Below are 21,447 nucleotides of genomic sequence, written 5' to 3'. Positions count from 1 at the left end.
CTTAAAAGACTACATTCTATGTTTGCTGTCTACGTATTAAAAATCAAAAATCGATTCTGCTATAGTCTTTCAAATCAGAGACTATAATTTTATTGTATCTAAGTCTAAGATTACTCCATTTTTCTCAGTATTTAATGATACTATAAGTCATTTTGAAATTGCCATAAACGTGGATTTGTGTGTAAATATAGTTTTTAGGGTTGTTTTTTAAAAGACTTTATTTATTTATTTTTAGAAAGATGGGAAAGAAGGGAGAAAGAGTAAGAAAAACATCAGTGTGCAAGAATACACTGACCAGCTGCCTGTCTCACGCCCCTATCTGGGGACCTGGCCCCCAACCCAGGCATGTGCCCTGACTGGGAATGGAACCAACAACCTTTCGGTTCACAGGCACTCAATCCACTGAGCCACAGCAGCCAGAGTTGTTTGTGAATATTTTAATTGTAGCTCTATAAATAACAGTGTGAGACTGCAATAATTATTTCCCTCTCTTCCTCCAACTGCTTTTTCCTTTCTTGTATTTGCAAACCGTGGATTTAATGGATGAATATTTCAAGTGTAGTTTCCTATTTATTTTACCAAGATATTTTTATATTTTAAAAATATTCTACATTATATATTTAAAAGATTCAACTGAGCTTGTCAATTGAATTAAAAGACCCTGAAGGCTAAACCCTATATTGCTACATGAGGTACAATGAAGTGCAAATAGCCACAAGTGACTTGAGTGACATTTTGATTTGAGCACCACCCCACGAGAAAACTGAACAATGTTCAGATGACTGCAGTAAGGCCTGACAGTGAGTGCTATAATGATTCCTCACCAATCCAGGTTAAACTCACCAGTGACACAACCACCAAGTCACAAAAGCATAGCAGTTCAACATGAAGGTCCAAAAAATACAGAACACTACACAAAGAACTCACAATGATTTTATAGGATGGTAAATCCCAACTGTAAAAAAAAAAAAAAAAAAGTAAATCCTACCTCGTACCAGGCAATGATGGACACTGACAGCTGACTTCATGAACAGCTTAAGGAAAACAACTCAAATCAAGAATTCAAAGTATGGATAGACTGTGTCTAGCCCATACATCCCTGAAGACTAGCTCTATGGACTGATGCAAGCATCTATGACAGACTCACAGATAAAGAACAGACTGACAGCTGTCAAAGGGGATGGGGTTGGGCGCTCGGTAAAAAAGGTGAGGGGATTAAGCAAGAAAAAAGTCCAGATACAGACAACAGTATGTGATTACCAGAGGGACAGGGGGTGGGGGAAGAAGAGGGTAAAGAAGGGATAAATGATGATGGAAAGAGACTTGACGTGGGATGGTGAACACAATACAATATACAGATGATGTATTACAGAACTGTACACGTGAAACCTGTAATTTTATTAACCAATGTCACCCCAATAAATTCAATAAAAATTTAAAATAAATAAACAAAAAATAAAGTGTCAAATGTACCATCACATTACCCAGGACAACTTTTATCAGAGAAGAAACCCTGTGGTATGCCCCAAAGGAGTGCAGCTCATCAGAATACCTTTATTAATCATGGGCAAGGCTACACGAAATGTACCCAGACTGAAAAATGAAAAACTATTTTCAACTTGCAAAACCACATAGATAAATATAATTCTGACCTTGATGGCCCACTAGAAGACATTTCCAAACATGCCAGGGGAGGGGGGCAGTGGGAAGGAAAACTACCAAGCCATTCTGTACATGTTTTCCTTAACACATGAGAGAAAACTTGGGTGGTGGGGGGGGGGTGGGGATAAGCCACAGGATTTCAGAGGTCACTACCACCTTCAAAAGGAAAAATGAGAAATATGAGTTAAATAATCTGTGTCTTCTTGTCCCTCATTAGAGGCAAGAACCTGACTCTTAAGTAGACCTCTACACAAAACATTCCCGTCACTTCCATCCTTCACTGCTAAGAGGCTCTGGGCTACAGCCTGGAATAGCAGGCTTGATCTAGCTGTACGAACATAAAGGAGTCTGAAAATAACAGAGACCTGTACACTTCCATTAGTCCTTTAGAAATGTATTTACTTCTTTTTTTAAAAGATGTTTTATTTACGTATTTTTTTTTAGAGAGGGAAGGGAGGGAGAAAGAGAGAGAGAAAGAAACATCAATGTGCAGTTGCTGGGGGTCATGGCCTGCAACCCAGGCATGTGCCCTGACTGGGAACCGAACCTGCGACACTTTGGTTCACAGCCTGCACTCAATCCACTGAGCTATGCCAGCCAGGGCAAAATGTATTTACTTCTAAAAGACAACTGACTTGGACTGTTCAGAAAATATCAATGCCACGAAAGACGAAAAAAGCAAGGGAACAGTCTTACATTAAAGTGTTCCATTACAAGGAGATTGGAGAGACATGAAAACCAAATATAATACATGACTCTTGACAATGCTGGAATTAATAAGCTATAAAGAACATTTTTAGAACTAAAAAAAATTTGAATACAGACTATATATTATATACTACTGTATCGATGTTAAGTTTCTTTGTTTTCCTTTTATTGAATTTATTGAGGTGACGCTGGTTAACAAAATTATACAGGTTTTGGCACACAGTTCCACAGACCATCACCTGTACACTGTACTCTATGTTCACCACCCCAAATCTCCACTCATTCAAGTTTCTTGAAGGTGAATACTAATATTGTGGTTATGTAGGATAATGTTCCTGCTCTTAAGATACACTTTCTAAAATATTTAGGGGTCAAGTACCAGCACTAGTTAAAACTTCCAAATGGTTCTGATTAAAACATACACACACACACACACAAACCCTATGTAGAAAGGGATAAAGCACATGTGGCAAATTTGTAACTACTGGTAAGAAAGCTGGATAGGTGGAATTTTCACTGTAGTACTCCCATTTTACTGCAGGTTTGAAATTTTTTCAAAATAATGAAATGAAGGATAAAAAAACTTTGTAAAGTTCTTAACACCACCTTGACCTTGAGCATTTATTGGGCAGACCCGGGTTCTCAGATGACCAGCATGGTAATCAGCTGGTTCAGACTTTTAGGACCTTTTTTATTCACTCCTGGATAATAATAAAGTAAATGCCTACACAACTCCTGGGAGATAGTATGACAATAATGAGGCATTTAACAAGAAATGAATAATTAACAGACTCATAACCTGGAATCTAGAATCCTAAACAGTTTTTAATAATAATAAGGCCTATCAACATGTGCCACCACAACAAATATATTAACGGAATAAAGGACAGCAAAACTCTAAGAAAGTATGATCCGATTTTTTCAAATATTATTAATATAAATATTACTTAAAGTTGCAGGTAGCAGAATTTATGGGTTACTTTCATTTTTCCTGCTGTATTCTGCTTTCTGTTCTATTTGCATATATTGCTTTTATGACAAATCAAAATTAATAGATACACACAGATAATTAATCAAACAAAGATTCTACCAAAGCCACAGCAGTAAACATGTTGCATTTTAGCTGAGATGTGAGCTAGATGCCAAAGGCAGATCTAGGAATAGCTTCATCAAAATTATGAGCAGTATTTATCACCAAATGTCAAAACAAAAGGATAATAAAGTGTAAGAATATGGCCATTATGTACTAATTCATTCATTAAATATGCATTTGACAGCTACTCTGCACAGTATCCTAGTGGATACTGAAATAAGTAAGAGCTGGTCCCTGCCCTCAAGGAGTTTAGTCTCACTAGGGCAACCGGACAAGCAAACCATTAACAAAACAAAACAAAACAAAACAAAACCACACAAAAGAATATCAGAGGGGTGACGTACCATTCCAACTAGCTAGATGCTATGACGACTAAGCAACAAAGCCAAAGGCAGATGAGAGGACATGCTGCATACATCTTCAATGAACTCATCTCAGACAGGACGCTACAGACTAACAGAACACCCACAAGTTTACCACAGATTCATACATTGATATTTATTCAGATACATTAAAATTAAGATGAAAATTTTAATTCAGTTCAAATATTTATCAAGCATCAGCCCTGGCTGGTGTGGCTCAGTGGACTGAGCACCAGTCCGTGAACCAAAGGGTCCCCAGTGGGGGGACATGTGAGAGGCAACCGTACATTGTTTCTCTCCCTCTCTTTCACCCTCCCTCCCCTGCTCTCTAAAAATACATAAATAAATACATCTTTAAAAAGAAATTCACCGTATTTGGTAACTTTTTTAAAATGTATACTGGTATGACAGCTGTCACAATAAAATCTAACAAAATTGTTTCAAATGATGTTAAAGACAACTAAGCACTACTAGAGCCATCATAAGGAAAAAACTAAATGAACTTTTTGGCCAACCCAGTATTATCCTGCCTCAACAAAAAAATGTCCAAAATATCAGAAATAAAAACAATATAACCCTGGCTGGCGTAGCTCAGTGGATTGAGCACGGGCTGCAAACCAAGGGGTCGCCAGTTTGATTCCCAATTGGGGCACATGCCTGGGTTGCAGGTCAGGTCCCCAGTGGGGGCCACATGAGACAACCACACATTAATGTTTCTCTCTCTCTCTTTCTCCCTCCCTTCCCCTCTCTAATAAATAAAGAAAGAAAGACTTTGAAAAACAAAAACAATATAGAAAACACACTTGATGTGTACATGAAGATCAAGTTTTATAACTGCAGGCTATGTAGTTAGTTGATATTTGGTTAAGTTTCTAACTTTGAATTAAATAAGTCTTTCAAGAAAACAAAACTAAAAGGGAAAAGTTCGTATATGGACTACTGCAATTTATAACTGCATTATGGAAAAGTATAAGGGTCGGCATCAAATTTCCAGTTTCCTCACAGTCAACAGGCCATCTTGTCTACATCAGCAGTCAGGAAACTACATACAACCCCATGCCAACTGCCTGTTGCTAGTTTTTATAAAGTTTTATTGGAACACATCCAGCCCATTCAACTGGGGCACTGTCTAAGGTTGCTTTCCTGCTACAATGACAGAGTTGAATAGTTGTGATAGAGATAGTCTGGTCCCCAAAATGCAACATATTTATTATGTGGCCCTCTACAGAAAAAGTTTGCCAAATCCTGGTTTAAATGATTGCCATATATATCACAAATGGTAGAAAAATAATTAGCCTGTACATTTCAGCTTTATTAAAGCTTTATTATGAACTCTACCCAATTTAAGTTTTCTTCCTTTGTAATTAGTGTCACTTAGTAAATGCTAATGAGTTTTTGAAAATCTACAAGTATGTTCACACTTCAGTTATTTTCCATAGAGTAGGTCTTACTTTAGCTGCCCAGTAATTTATCCTTCACAATATTATTACAAACAAAATCCTAATTAAGGCACATTTGCAATTACCATACCCCATACACACTTACCCCTTTATTGCATACAATCTACAAAGACACAGACAAGGAAAAGCTGAATACAGACCCAACAGCTAATATGACTAAATTATTTCCTAACACCCTGTTCACACTAGAACATCTCAGTCAACTGCCATTTAGGACCAACAGCATCAGCCATCACCTGCTTGCTTATTAGAAATTCATGGGCCTCATTCCAGACCTACCAAGTGATTCTTAAGCACACTAAAAGCTTAAGAACTGCTGCAGTGAAACAGAGTTTGTATTACTTACCTTGAGTGTGAAAAGGCTAATTCGGCCAGGCAGTTTATAAAAGAGCCCCTCTCCTCCTCTTGAATTGGAATGTAGCATGGCGTTGAGACACGCGAGAGGGGATGTCCCACTGTAAAAGCATACAAGGATGAGTGACACAAATCCGTAAGTCTACTTACTCAAAGGTCTAAGACTCTCTGACTCCTTAAATCAGTAAGAAGCACAGCAAGAAATTCAGAAAAAACACATCCCATGATAGCGATTCCTCTTTGAAAGGAGGAAAAGGGTGCCATGAACAATGTGACTTGGTAGGGCATCATCCTGCAAACTGAGGGTCCTCAGCCCCATTCCGGGTCAGGGCACATGCCTAGGTTGCGGGATCAGTCCCCAGTTGGAGTGCGGCAAAGGGCAACTAATTGGTATTTCTCTCGCTCTCCCTCCCTCCCTTCCCCTCTTTAAAAAAAAATGGTAACGAAAGAGTAACAGATGAAATTCACATAAATCATAACCAGAAAACTCAGGAACTTTGAAAAAACACATTATACAACATTTAAATAAAAATTTTTTAATTAAAATTTAATATTAATTAAAAACAATACTGAGTGTCCTAGCCTCTAGGTTTCAACTGGCATCTTGTGCTCAGAAACTGTCACACAACATTCTAAACACAAAGCCCACAGAATCAGCAATGCCATCCCAAGAAAACAAGCATATTCCCCCCCACCCGCCAGTTAAATATTTTTCTAATAAGCACACCAAAGAACAGTATTTCATTTGTTTTTTCTCTATTAAGATGAGGGAAGGATGGGTTTTATTCTACACTTACCCAGGAACAATCATTTACATTTGAATATAAAAAGAAAAATCAAATGGATTTGGTACCTAATATGCCAAATTGGCATAAGAAAAGTTATTTCATGGTCCTGCTACAATAACAGGCCACAAAACAATGACAACTCAGTGAATTCAAGGCTACTTCATGGATCTTAAAATAGAAAAGCTGTCAAAAATACAGACAACTGCCCATATTATTAACTGAGCTTGGCCCTAGCATGTGCTTAGTGGCTAGGTTCACCTGAGTACCTTCTCTCCCCTCTCCTCAGCATGTTAAAAAAACATACAAATATATTAAGTAGAGCCTCTTAGCATTTTTCAGAACTGCAGGCCCTAATTTATGCAGTGTTAAAAATAATTTCCAAATCTAAAAAAGCCATTAAAAAAATCTATTACTTATTCTGCTTTGGAACACATTGGATACTAAAAAAATTTCACCAAGAAACCAATCTCTAAAAGAAACCTTGAGCAGAATCTGGAGTATCAAGTGGGTGTGCTAAAATCTCTGTTACAAGGGGGAACAGCATGCTGGCAGAATCCTTCTGCGAACAGTGTAACTCCTACACACTATACCTCTCTGTCTACAAATTACAAAGCTGCTCACTCATCACAGCCCCACGACTGCTTCAGAGTTCCTATAAGAGCAAGAAGCAGAAACAAGTTAAGGTTCTTAATCCCGTTTGTCCCAAAGTGACTAATTTACCTTCTATAGGCATAGTGGTCCAACAGTAGTGCAGACAGCAGCATGATGGGAAATAGACCATAAAAACAAAAATAAAGCACAATTATAACATTACACAATGCATAGATACTATTTAAATGAATGTCATTTAGACGATCCTGATCTTCCCTCCCCACAAAATATCAACTTGAAAAAGTCTGAACTGACAGCTGGAAAGTGAGTATCTTTTGACCCTAAGAAGCTAAAGCTTAACCTCCAAAAACTTATGCTGTTTATTCTGAGTCCCAAGAAGTGACTGTGTTGAACTCTCCTCTTTCATTTAAAAGAAAACCAGTTACTGGTTTTCATACCCGCAATTCCTTTTGTGTTTCTAACTTGTTGCTTCTCCAGGAAAACCACCTCATAGGATAACAAAATCAAGGTCACCCCAAAATTCACTGTATCACAAATGGCTAAAATCAGTAGGAGAGAAAAAAAGCCAGTGGGTTTTATGGTGATGAGATCACCCTTCTTTGATCCTAACACAAAGGACTTCATAGATACAGTATAAAGAGAAGGGTACTTTTAGACTCCATACAGCCTATCAGAGTGCATCCCTTTTCTACTACTGAAACTTACAAAACAGAGTACAAGAGAAAATGTGCAGACTCCATACACAAAAAACAAGCTCCATGTCAAGACATAAAGGAGAGCAAGGGTGAGGGAAGCCACTGAACCTTTGATGAAAAGAAATGGATGTTCACACTCCCACCCTACACTCAAGAGGACACACAACCTGAGACATTCCACACTACCACCAGACACGAGTGCATGAGTGTGCACATGTATGCACATGTGGACTTATTACTACATAACTAGAGGAAGACACATGTACTATGAAATCCTCTTGTTAAGCAACAAAAGCAATACAAACCTCATTTCCTTTAGTCCTTCTGCTTCTATGACCTGCAGAATCTGTTTTGGTGTCATCGGAGCATCTGAGTAGTTTTCTAGCACCTAAAGAAATATAAATGTTCTGAATTCAGTATGCTATTTCCATTTACACCCACCAATCTAGATCATGGGCTACAGTTCTGCTATGAGGTATCACTGATGACAATTTCGATATTTCCACAGTTAAAATTACTTCAGAAACCAAATTATATACATAGTTGCTAAAAATGACTGCAATTAACTGAAATATTCTAATTCTCAGTTCTAAAATCACACATTGTCTTAGCATACATATTATGGTATGTAGGGTCTTAGCAATGTTGGTCACTGCTTAACTTGATGTTAATATGACTAAACCAAAGAATACATAGTGCTACACAATAATTTATAAGACAGAAATGCATTCAGATTTTGTTTCCCAAGGAAATTTAATTAGTACCCACATTTTTAAATGATTTTCACCACTGAGTTGTGAAATCCTGATGTTAACTGCCACAGCACAGTTTGCCATTTGGCAACATGATGCTATCTATGTCCTCCATGACTGGTATGAGCAAAACAATGAGAAACAGAACATCTCATGTACATTAGAATCATCTGTAAGTCATGGCAGCAGTTTCTCAGTGATCAACTGCAGCTCTCTGACTTTAAGAGGTTCAGCTGTTTTAAAAACATTGTCCTACTCAGGTAGAAAAAGACAGGCTGTCAGTATCTTTGTACTGCCTCTACCTGTGCAGGTGCTGAGGTTACCTCAAACCATACTAACATCTTGCAGTCATTCAACAATGGTAGCTAAGTACTGCTCTGTCACAATGTCAAGTAGGAATTCCGACAGAACTGCAGCTGAAGGTTGCCACTGCAGAACACGTACTCTCAGCATGAAAAAAGTCAACTTTTGGAGAAGTAGATGCTCAGATAAAACCCACATTCTTAACTTCTCCCTTTTCAACAATTTTTATTCTCCTTGAGTAACATTATCGTCTCTCACAATTTCAATTACTACCTAAACTCTGATAACCACCAGATTATGCTAGCCCAGACTTCTCCCCAAACTTTAGACTCAAATATTAAATTCTGTACTGAGAACCCACCTTGATCGTCTACTCTGATTCTTCTGCCCTCTTAAGACATTCTAATTCAGAAACCAAGGAGGCATCCTTCACTCTCACTTGCCCTCCAGTTCCCACAGCCAGTTTCCTACCAGATCCAACACAACAGCCTCTAGTATCCCTATAGTCCGCCCTGCTTTCCTCAGACCCATTCTTCCTCTGCTGCCACTCTTCATTCAATAAATACTTGAATACTTTGTGCCAGGAACAATTCTAGGAATTCATCAGTAAACAAGACCAAATACCTGCTCCAGCAGAACTTATCTGCTATAGTCGGAGGTCAACCCAACAAAACAAACATGCCCTCATCACTTTCCTGCTTTAAAATCCCTCAACAGCAACCTAGCTTCAGGAGAATCCACTCTGGTGGCCCACCAGAAAAACAGAACCTAAGTAAAATTCTGGCCTTCTAAACCCAGACAAGTAACCTACTCAATCTCAGCTTAGGTTCCCTCATTTATAAAGGAAGAACATTGATGTCTTCCTCAAAAGTTTTACAGATTAGAGATAATATAAGTGTCTATAGTGTCCGGCACATAAGACCCTCCCTCATAATATGGTCTCTGACTATCTCTGTACCTGACTGCCAAACATGCATACTACACAACTTTATGTTCCAAGAACTACGTGTAGTTCTACCCAGTTCCCACACTCTCCACCCTGCAAATTCTCTCATTTTCTCCCTCTCTCTCGCACATCTCTGTGATGGGCCTAACTCCTACTCACCCTTCAAGATTCAGTTCGGAAAGCACCTTCCTCCAGGAAGCCTTCTCTAATTTCTGCCAGGAAGAGGTAAATTGTCTTTTCAGTGCCCCATAGTTCCACAACACAAATAATTTATCTTCCAAGGCAGGGCACTTAAGAGTGAAAGGAGGAACCGCAGGAACTGCTTATGCCTGGACAATAAGCAGGAACCAGGATGTCTGTTCACATTTACACATCTATGATGGCATTTCTCAGGCCTGTAGTAAAACTCTATTCATGTGTCTAGATCTTCCCCATATCCAGAAGACCGTAAGCTCCCCAGGAGCAAATCTCATCCATCTTTGTATTCTAAGAACTAAGTACCAAGTTAGGCACTGCTGACTTAAACCCACAACCACCCTAGGATACACTTCTAATGTTCACTGTCACAGATGAATTTCTTTGGTACTAATTAAGTGTGAGCTGAGCTAGTAAATTTTTGCAGGATAACTTTTTAAAAGAAGCATGAATCTGAAAAAATAATGACCAATTATTTAAACAATAATTACGAAGAGCTTGAGAATCTAAGAAAGGACACAAAATCTCTAAAGGGAAGTTACACTAAAAGGTACAAAGTATTCACTTTTCTCAAACTGTATATGCCTCCAGCTTTCAGTATAAGGACAATTTAGCAGTGTTCTATTTCTAGTCTGTCTTTCTAGAACACACTTTAAAGAAAGGGGGGAAAAAATCTCCCTTCTCCTACTTCAAAGGAAAAAAAAATGTTTGATGTGAGAATGGTCAGTCGTGAATCAAAGTGAAAGATAAAGCCGCGCACTGAAGAGTTTCTCAAAGCCAGGGGAATCCATTTAAGGGCATTCAATCTAAAGGGAAATCCCCTTGGCTATTTTTTTCCAAACAAATTGTTCCTAAGAAGCAGGAGGATTTACATTCATCCAACCCCCTAAAGTCTACCTTTTCCGTCTAAGAAAGACAATACTAAAAAAATGTTTGCAAGAACATCTGTTTCTCGACATTATTACCATTTGCAAAAATCAATCTCCTGGGGCATAGTGCTCCACCGAAATTCTCCAGAAATCTTTCCTTTCCTATCACAATACTTTTTTAAGGGATTCCCAGTATCACTCACCATTCAAGCAAGTGCATCTGATTGCCAAGGCAGGCACTTCACATCCACCTGTCCCAAGAGTAGTTTGTTCTACCGCCCTCCCGGTTAAGCTTCCTCCAGCTAGTCAAGCCTCTCTGTCCTGTGTGAGCTCCCACGAGCTTTCCAGTACTCAGTTTCTCACAGCATTTTTTTTTTAATGGGGAGAGGACTCTGAAAGTTCTCCTTCACCCACCAACAAAAATTATAAAACAAAAAACAATAAAAGTTATGCAAAATTATGCACCATGTTCCCATGTGCTATCTCACATTTTTAGGTGCACCACAAAGTATTTCTATTCATATTAACTATTTTTTAATGAAAAGCCACAGAAAAGAAAGAACTTATTTATATAATCAGGCATGAAGTTGAACTAATGATAAACAAAGATAGCAACCTAGGCACTAAAATTCAGATCACAGTAAATTAAAAAACCTAAAGAGGCTTAACAGAACAGTGGACCCCAAATTTCTATCTAGTCCCTCAACTATTAAGAGCCAAACCAAGAGAGCTTTGAGACAATACACTTTAGAATTGTGCCAGAACATAAATAACAGGACTTAAAGGTACTTTCACCTACCTCTCTACCAAGTAAAACTCTGGCAAGCAAATTTCCTTTTGGCACCATGAGCCTTTAGCACCTGCGTAACAGGAACTCAGAAGAGAATTTCAATGAACACCCAAGACTCAACCTGGAGGAGAAAGAGAGCACATCCTTTTGGCTCTGCTCTACTCTCCTTTAGGCCTGAATTTGTTTTCAGGTGAAGCAAAACTGCAGAAATCCTGAAAGTTAGCAAAGCTTTCAATTCTGACTGAATCAGAAAAAAACAAATTAGGAACTTCAAATTTCATATGCCAAAACAAACTAATCAAAGTACAAACTTCAGCACACAAACACTGTTATTTCTGTTTCTTGGGTAACAAATGCCTGGGGAAACTGACCAGGAAAATTCTCCTATAAACCAAACAGCTTTAATTCTTGCTAGTCAATAACTTGAGGTTTACAGACTTCAAACAAGAAAAAGGTTACCACAGATTTGTAACAACCCCCAACACAGATTCTTACACAACACCCTTGAAGCAGGAACCACACTTCTGAATATAATAAAGGGTTAGAAGATTAAGCTTCATTCACCACTGAAAGTGACCTATAGCAATTATATATAAACTACAGGATGTCAAGAGACAAGGAATGCCCATCTGCACTATAACCCTGCTCTGTGACAGTTCTGAAGAAGTGACATCTTTGGGAGTAGAATCCGTTATTATTGTCATCAGCATGATTTTGTAAGAGCATGTCCCAAAGTTTTGTTTTGTGGGTGCAAAACCAAAAGGAAGACATTCACTAACAAGGCCTAACTTGGAAAACAGAAAATTCACAACCCCTCTAACCAGGCAGCTTCAAACACTCAAATTACTTTCTCCCTTGCTAAGTCCTCAGTGAGCAGTGTCTTCAGACACTTGGTCTTTGTCCAACACTTCATGTATACATGCACCAGGACACTAAGGAACAGAACACACACAGATACATTCTTTGCAAAGTGTAGTCAGTCCTCTGCCTACCTCCACTCTAGCTTACGAAGTAAACACTCTAGTCCGCGTTTCTCAAAGTGTGGTCCGTGGGCCACCTGCGTTAGAATCAACCTGGGCAGCTGCTTAAAATGAAAACCCTCAAGCAATACTCCAGAATCTCAGACTCAGGTCTTAAGCAGGCCTTAGGACGAGCGTTCCTAACAACCTCCCCAGGAGTCCCCACAGAACCCTAAAGTTGGAGTACCAATGCTCAGGGTTCAAGTGGGAGTAAACACTTGCTTCCCTCCACACACCTGGTTCAGACTGTGAAAGCTCAAAATGCCACTCGCGTCCTTGGAACTGGGGGGCGCTTCTCTACCCCTGGAGCCAAACGCACCACCCCCTAGCCCACCAGGAAGCAAGGGAGGAGCTTCCGACCCTTCCCGGAAACCTAACTCCCCCGGAGTACATAAACCAAGCTCTCCCAGACCCCCAGACGCTGCCAAATAATGGGGGAGGGGAGGCTGGGGCTGTGCCGCCAGGAGGGGGAGGAGTCAGCCTGCCAGCTCGCCCCTCCGCAGGAATTTAGAGGTGGGGGGGTCGTGCAGAAAAAGGCGCCACATCCAACCCTGCGGGGGACCTTTCCCCACCCAACGCTTTGGGGGGTTGTCGTGGTCTGGAGGAGAGTGGCCCCGCCCCTCTTGCGGTGGGCAGGGCTTCGCCCCTCCCCCTCCCGGCGGGGGTGCACGATGAGCCCACCCCCACACCCTCAAGCGAGCCCCCTAGGGCGGCCCGCCTTACCAAGCGCGCGGCCTCGGCCCACGTGCGCTCCTTCTTCCTCTTCTGTTTGTCCTTCATCCTCCTCTTCCTCCTCCTAGGCGGCGGCGGCGGCTCCACGCGGGACCTCCGGGTGGGGCGGGCTGGGGGGGCGACGGTGCGGGGCGGCGGCAGCGGCGGGGGGTGCGTGGCGGCGGCGGCGCCCGAGAACTCGGGTGCGGCCGGGGATAGGGGGCGGGCGCGCGGGGACCGACTGGAGCGAAACCCGGCGCGAGGGCGGTGATGGGGGAGGGGTGGCGGCGGCGGCTCCACGCGCCCGCGCTGCGTCAGTCGCCCACGGCGGCGGCAGCAGCCCCACGATCGCTAAGGAATGCGGCGGCTCTGCATAACCATGGGGTCAGAGGTCACGACTCCGGCCTCCGTTTTCCCGCTCTGCTGAGGGTCCAAGACTGGACTGGCGGCGGAGCGGGGAGGCGAGACGCGGCTTTCCTTTCGGCGCCCGGGTGTGTGAGTGTCTGCTGTGGGTGTGTGTGTGTGTGAAGAGTGGAGAAGGGGGGGAGTATGGGGTTTTTTTTTTTTTTTTGAACAAAAACAAACCGAAAGGGCTACTGGGAATCGTAGTCCTGGCTGCCTCTCTGGCCTCCCCCGCTCCGGAAGAATATGGCTGCATGAAACGTTTGGACCACATCTCCCGGCGTGCCCCGAGGCTCGCCTTTGCGCCCTCCCCTCTCTTCCTCGGCCTCTCAGAGATTGTTAAGGAAGAGAGACTGGCAGACTTTCGGGGAAGGCTGGGCGGAGTCTCGCGAGGTGCGGGAATTGGCTGGGGGCCTGATGCATTCTGGGAGGCGATGCTGGGAAGAGGCGGTGGCTGGGCTCCCCCAGCCATGTTTAACCCCTTCGGTACTTTTCGCCACCGAGGCGCCGGGCGGGCTAGGGTGGGGATCGAGAGTTGTTAGCTGTATTCCCAGCATCCACTTCATGCCTCTACCCGTCTAAGTGGTTCTCACTGATACCTGTCTTCGATGACAAGAGGCAGGACTTTTTCCCTTTTGGTCTTCCCTTAAATGACTCACTGCTGCATAATAATGAGACAAAAACATTCATACCAGTAAAACGGTTATTCCACAATTGATGGACCTAGACGGTTCCCCATTTCTTCCTGTGCCTTCATGTCGCTATAAGTTGAACGAGACTATGCTTGCAGAAGCTGCACTCAGCAGCCTAGAGCATTGGTGAATTTGGCGATACAGTGACAGGTAGTGTAAAGAACTTGGATATGGGTGCCATGCTGCACAGAATGCACTTGAGGCCTTTTTTGAGGCGGTACCCTGGAGACAGGATGGCCCTGGAGCCAAACAAACCTATACTGAATCCTGGCTAAGGCATTCCCTGGCTATCGGTCTAAAATTAGGGGCTTAACTTCTCTTGAGCCTCAGTTTTCTAGCCTACATTAGTCCAATACCTCATAGCATTATTTGGACTAAAATTAACATAAAACAACCGGCAGATTAAAGAGGATGTGAAGGGGAACCTTGATATTAGGTCCATATAATTTGGCTGCTGGCATAGAACAAATGTTTGATCATTGATACCAGCTGAGAGACAATCGCCAGCACTTAAGTAACGGAGGCAGTCAATGGCTACATTTTAAAGGCTTCTCTGGGTGAGGAAACATACCCTCTACTCCCTAGGGTTGGCACAGGGGAGAGCCGGTGTTGAGAGAAGGCATATTGCATGGCCCAACACTGCAGAGTTCAGTGCTCCTGCTTCTAAAGCTTGTCACAGAGGCTTCTATAAAATCCTACAAAGTGAATAGACTAGAAGGTGAAATAAAGCATATTTCTCAAGTCTTCTCTGCCCATCTAACTTTACCCCAAGATGGAGGAAAGGAAGCACTACCAAACCCCCACCCATCAAGAAATAGTTGGCCTAAATTTTTACAAAGAGTTTTTCGTTTCATTTTTGTTTTCAATTTACAGCTGACACAGTAACCCAATTTGACAAGTCATTTGGCTTATTTCAAACATTTGCTTCGTGAGTACCTTCACACCCCTCTGACTTCCAAGGAGAAACAAGAAGATTCACTCTAAAATGTACATGTTTAGCCCTGGCTGGTGTGGCCCAGTAGATTGAGCACTGGCCTGTAAACCAAGGGGTCGCTGGTTCGATTCCCAGTTGGGGCACATGCCTGGTTTGCAGGCCAGGTCCCCAGTGAGAGGGGTGGTGAGAGGCAAACACACGTTGCTGTTTCTCTCCTCTCTCCCTCCCTCCCCCTCTCTTAAAAATAATGTACATTTACTACAGGCACTGTGGTAGTCCTAGTCTCTGCATGGCAAAAGGTGAGCTCAAGTAACCATATGGACTCTTAAAAGGAGAAGGCAGAGAAGAATCAGATTCCAGAGGTCAAACCACTGCCTGTTCCTGACTGAGGGGGCCAAGGGGGCCGTGAGCCTGGCAATATAGGCAGCCTCAGAAGCTGACAACAAGCTCTGCCAACAAGTAAATAGGACCTCAGTCCTACCACCTCTCAGAACTGAATTTTGACAACCTGAATGAGTAGGAAGTAGGTTCTCCCACACTCGGGAGGCTGCAGAAAGGAACGCAATCCTGCCCAAAACTTGATTTTTAGCCTTTTCGGATCCAAAGCAAAGAACTGAGCAGCACAGTGGTCAACTTCTGGCCCACAGAAAGTGTGACATGTAAATGGATATTGTTTTAAGCCACTATATTTGTGGTAACTTAAAATAGCTAAGGAAGGCTAATGCAGGCACTGTGAAAAAAGCCTTTATCTACTCTGCAGCGAGTACTGCCTAGTTTTTACAGTTGAGTCAAGCCATGGGAGGATCCAGATGTGAATATTTCATGTTTTCTGTCCTTGCAGAATCAAACGGAAACTAATGACAATGTCATAGTTACAAGTAAAAACAGAATACGTTCAGAAAGGCTGTACGAGATACGTGTTGTGTTGAAAAGTCATTAAGTCTTCAGTAGCTGTGATGTTTTTCTTAAAGTCAATGAGACTAATGAGTCTCTTGTCAGAAGCATCAAAAAACAAACCTATACATTTTTTGGTGTCTGTTCCTCTGGTTTTATCACAGTACCTTTGAAGTCAAACAGGTGTCACAGGACAGTGTAGGGTAAACAGGACTGATATTCAACCCTGTTCCGTTTGGGGATGAGTCACTGTTTTCAAACTGCAGTTAGAAGCAAAGCACACATTCAGAAATCTGAATAACAAACACATCTCCAGCAGACACCTAAGAATTCCCAAGAGGGCACACCTTTCCCCCCCCCACAGCCCAAACCTCACTATAAGATAATGTGTTGCCACTCGCTTTGAATTTCAGCAGGCCTGGGTTTACATCTTCTTGCAGTCATTCTCCAGCTTGCAGAACAGCCTTGGTCAAGTTATGAAACTTCTCATTGACCCAGTGCCATCATTTGGACAACAGAGTACATAACAACTCAAAGGATGGAACTGGGATTAAATGAGGTCTTTGTAAAGCATTTTGCACACAGTAGACTCAATAAATGCCAGACCACTTTGCCTCAGAGGAGGTTTAGTGTCTGAAATGTAAAAAGTGCCTCATTTTTTTTAGATTTAATTTTTAGAGAGAGGAGAAGGGAGGGAGGAACAGAAGGACACATCAATGTGTGCAAGAAACATCAATGGGCTGCCTCTCACACGCCCCCCAACCAGGGACCTCGTCCAAAACCCAGGCATGATCCCTGACCAGAACCTGAACCAGTGACCTTTCAGTGCACAGGCTGGTGCTCAATACCAGTGGGAGCCAAAACTGACTCATTTTTGTACTTCAGTGAACCTAGCCCTGGAACAGTTTGACACCCTAACAAATGTTGTCTCTCGATAACTCCATTTTGAAATGAAGTTGAAGTTCAGAGAGCTCAACTTATCTCCCCTTGGTCCAAGATGATAAATGAGATCACATTTGCTCAATTTCCAGCATAACAATCAACAAATTCTCTCTTCCAGGCCCTCCCTGCCTCCCTTCTTGCCTTTGTATGATTTCTGGCTTAGTGTCTTACTCTTGCTTTAGTCACCACATTCCCAACATCTGGCACAGTCTGGCACCAGGCAGGCACTCAGTTGTTGAATGAATGACCCTACTCAATAATTACTTTATTGCACAAATCCACAGAGGACTAATTTCCCATTGAATGAGCCCTAAACAGTATTTAGAACTTGTCCAAGCAGAACTGGGAAAGACTAAGGCAGGATTTCACCCAAACATATTTCTGCAAGTGGTAAAGGTGCTCAGGAACAGAGACTTCATGACTTCACGGTGGTCTTTATCTGCATCTGTATCTGCTCGTGTGATGGACGGCCTCACTCAGCTTCCCAGCCATTCCTCATTCAAATCCACTCCTTTCAATTCATCATTTAAATTCAGTCTCCCATGAGGCTGAAAAAGGTGTCTAAATTCCATTTTACTCCTCCAAATTGTTAATAATGATTATTTCTGGGCTGCAAGACTATGGTTGATTTTGAGGGCTTCTTTCTACAAAGTATTACATTTTTTAGAGAGGGAAGGGAGGGAGATAGAGAGAGAGAAACATCAATGTGCAGTTGCTGGGGGTCATGGCTCGCAACCCAGGCAGGTACCCTGACTGGGAATGGAACCTGCGACACTTTGGTTCACAGCCTGTGCTCAATCCACTGAGCTACACCTGCCAGGGCTTTAATTTTAAAAATTCTTTTCCAGTTGACCCATAAAACAGCATTTAGAGTAAAGTGTTAAATGTAATGTTTTTTGTTTTACACTTGTATTTTCCAAATGTTCTAGAATAAATATGTGCTACTCAAACTCATGTGATGAAAAAATAAAAATTCTAATGCTCAATACTGTAAGAATGCTTTTAATAATAATAAATTCTTTTCATTTTACTTTTAAAAATTTGTGGAACCACCCCCAAAAGTGGCCACAAAGAATAATGATTTGAGCTAGTTCTTGCCAAAATTGTGGAAAATTACAGTCCCCACCTGATTCTTTAAGGTTTTCAGGTGGAGATTTCAGGACTTTCCTAAGGAGCGTATCCCAATTTTTAATCTCTCCTAATACCAGCGATATAGATGTATTTGTATCTACCATAAATCTTTTTTTCAAGATTTTATTTATTTAATTTTAGAGAGGGGAGGGAGGGAGAAAAAGAGGGAGAGAAACATTAATGTGTGGTTGCCTCTCGTGTATCCCATACTGGGGACCTGACCCACAGCCCAGGCTTGTGCCCTGACTGGGAACTGAACCAGTGACCTCTTGGTTCGCAGGACGGTACTCAAGCCACAGCAGCCAGGGTTCTACCATAAATCTTACTAGTCTCAGTTTAAGCCAGTTTCTCTAGTCTTTCTCTGTGAAGAAGGAATAGAAACTTTTAAGTGCATTTTAACACCAGAAATCTAAAAATTATTGTGCTAATGTAATGAGATTGTTAGATGGGTTATTCCTTTATTTTCAATGTTTTATTATGAAAACATTAACTTATACCCTGCCTCAAATGACTTTTCTTCCTCTTTTTCTTTGAGTGCCAATGTCTGAATGTGAAGTTAAGGCCTTTCGCAGGCCCTAACTCCTGAATACCACAACCACTATCTGTGCAAGTGAGAAAATGGGCAGGGCCAGTAAAAGGGAAGGAACTTGCCCAAGATCACACGATTTGTTGCTGGAGTCAAGATTCAAACCCAAAACTCATTCCAAATTCTTTCTAAGGCGCTGTGGGCCGAAGTCAGTCTTCAAAACAGGCCTTGACATTCACATCCTTTGTAGTTCCCTCCCACTTAAACAGGGCTGAACTGTGGAAGCAACAGACATTGCGGAAATGACCATGTGCAGCTTCTGGGCTAAGTCATCAAAGACACTGCAGCTTCTGCCTTGTTCTGTGGATCACATGCTCTGGGGGAAGCCAGCCGCCACGTCAGGAAGACCTGTGGAGCGGTCCACAGGGCAGTGAATTTAATCACTCCACGCGGCCGCCAAGGAAACTCTGAAGGAGATTATTCAGCTGGGACTTAGTCTACTGTTAAAATGCATTAGGTAGCTATACCAACTGAAACAGTGCAATTTTGACAAAGGTACCATCAGACATATTAAACCTAAAAGAGTACAGAAATAGGGCCAAGCATATAAGGAATCATAGTACATAATAAAGTTAACATTATAAACTGGTAGAGAAATCTGATGGAAATTAATAAACATAACAGAACCCCTGGTTAGCCATTTGAAGAAAAATTAAGTTAGCATTCCAGCTCCCTCCTTAAATCTAAATTCCACCTAGATCAAAAACTTTTATGTGATAAAAAACAATGAAAGTATTGGAAGAAAAAAGTGGATTTTTAAAAAAATATTTTATTTATTTATTTTTAAATGGGGGGGGAAGAGAAGAAACATCAGTGTGTGGTTGCCTCTTGTGTGCCCCCTACTGGGGATCTGGCCTGCAACCCAGGCATGTGCCCTGACTGGGAATTGAACCAGCAACCCTTTGGTTTGCAGGCCAGAGTTCAATCCACTGAGCCATACCAGCCAGGGCAACAAGTGGATATATTTATAATCTTGGAAGTCTTTCTTAAGCATAACCATTTTTTAAAATCTAACAAGTTGGCTCTGACCGTTGTGGCTCAGTTGGTTGAGTATCATCCTGCACATACTGAGGTTGCAGGTTCGGCCTCCAGTAGGGACATGTAGGAGAAGCAATCGATCAATGTTTCTCTCCCTTTCTTTCTCTCCCCCGGCCTCACTGGTGTGGCTCAGTGGATTGAAAACATAGTGGCCTGTGAACTGAAAGACTGCCAGTTCAATTCCCAGTCAGGGCACATGCCTGGGTTGCAGGCCAGGTCCCCAGCTGGGGGCCTTGTGAGAGGCAACTGGTACCTCTCACACACTGGTGTTTCTCTCCCTCTCTTTCTCCCTCCCTTCCCCTCTCTCTGAAAGTAAATACATTTTTAAAAAATCCAAAAAGTTTACAAAGAGTTAAGACCCCTAATAAACAGAGTTCTTAAAAACCAATAGGAAACACTTGAATAAGAAAATGGCTAAATAACAAGGGCCTAAACAGGTAATTAACATAAGAAAAAACACAAATGGAAATACTTGAAAAGATTTTCAAACACATGAATAATCCTGGAACTACAGATTAAACAAAATTGAGGTGCCGTTTTCGGTAGATCAGGCTGGCAAAGGTGGAAAAGACTGGCACAGCCCAGTGTTAGTGAAGATGTAAGGAAACAGGCACAACTTCTGCACTGTTGGGGGGAATGCAAATTCATAAGTCATTTTCAAAGGCTGTGTAATATGTAATAACATTTTAATTGGAAAACACTTTAATCTGGTAATTTTTTTTTAAAGATTTTATTTCTTTTTAGAGAGGGAAGGGAGGGAGAGAGAGAGAGAGAGAGAGAGAGAGAGAGAGAGAGAAACATCAATGTGCGGTTGCTGGGGGTTATGGCCTGCAACCCAGGAATGTACCCTGGCTGGGAATCGAACTAATCTGGTAATTTTTTTAATGTTTCTGTATTGTTTCAATGTCCTACCATCAGAATATTTAATTTTTATAATCAGAATATTCACTGTCTTCTGATTTAAAAAGAGCACTTAACTGAACATCTATTATACAGCTAGAAATGTTATCATCACATTAATTTCTACCTCGACACTACAAGGAAGGTATTCATTCATTCATTTTACAGGAAAGAAGACAAGCCAAGGCTCAAAAAGGCTAAGCAACATGCACTGGCTAGATCAGAATTTGAACACAGGTCTGGCTGACACAAAGAGCTCTTTCCATAATGCTTCACTGCTACTAATAATATTGCTATTAATATTTAATGTATGCCTTTTATTGAGTCCCTAGTAAGTGCCAGGTACTTGATGGATGCATCCTTTAATCCTCTCAGTAACTCCGAAAGCAGGGTCGGTATTAACGCCCCACCAAGGTGCAGTAGCTGGCTGCAGTTAATGGCTGCTAACCTAGGTTTGTCTAGCTCCAAAACTGCCTCCTCCCTTTTGCCACATTTCCTGCTACTCTAGTGTCATGCTGTTTCCACCTTGCGCCATTACTTGCCCTGAGGTATTTGCGTGTCTCCGTGTCCTCACATCTCCATGTTGTAGCTCTCTGGGTTTGATAGTAG

At 41.7% G+C, this 21,447-nt stretch overlaps 1 protein-coding gene across 2 annotated transcripts in view; it reads right to left on the bottom strand.

Annotated features, from left to right (window-relative positions):
- The window catches only part of ASXL1 (ASXL transcriptional regulator 1), a 70,962-nt gene extending 57,106 nt beyond the window's left edge, over positions 1–13,856 (bottom strand). Inside the window, exons 1-4 of one of the 2 annotated variants that reach the window (XM_028523535.2) lie at positions 13,332–13,856; positions 8,040–8,122; positions 7,148–7,150; positions 5,632–5,740 (exon numbers count right to left, since the gene is read on the bottom strand). In XM_028523535.2, the coding sequence (XP_028379336.1) occupies positions 5,632–5,740; positions 7,148–7,150; positions 8,040–8,122; positions 13,332–13,388 (252 nt within the window). In that variant the 5' untranslated portion in view covers positions 13,389–13,856. The remainder of the gene's footprint in view (positions 1–5,631; positions 5,741–7,147; positions 7,151–8,039; positions 8,123–13,331) is intronic. The other variant, XM_036009699.1, reaches the window with a different exon arrangement.
- Positions 13,857–21,447: the final 7,591 nt, after the last annotated feature.

Source organism: Phyllostomus discolor, chromosome 9 (genome assembly GCF_004126475.2).
Source record: "Phyllostomus discolor isolate MPI-MPIP mPhyDis1 chromosome 9, mPhyDis1.pri.v3, whole genome shotgun sequence".
In the NCBI taxonomy this organism is placed as follows: domain Eukaryota; kingdom Metazoa; phylum Chordata; class Mammalia; order Chiroptera; family Phyllostomidae; genus Phyllostomus; species Phyllostomus discolor.
Note: the sequence above shows the minus strand (reverse complement) of the source record. Positions and strands in the feature narration are given on the sequence as shown.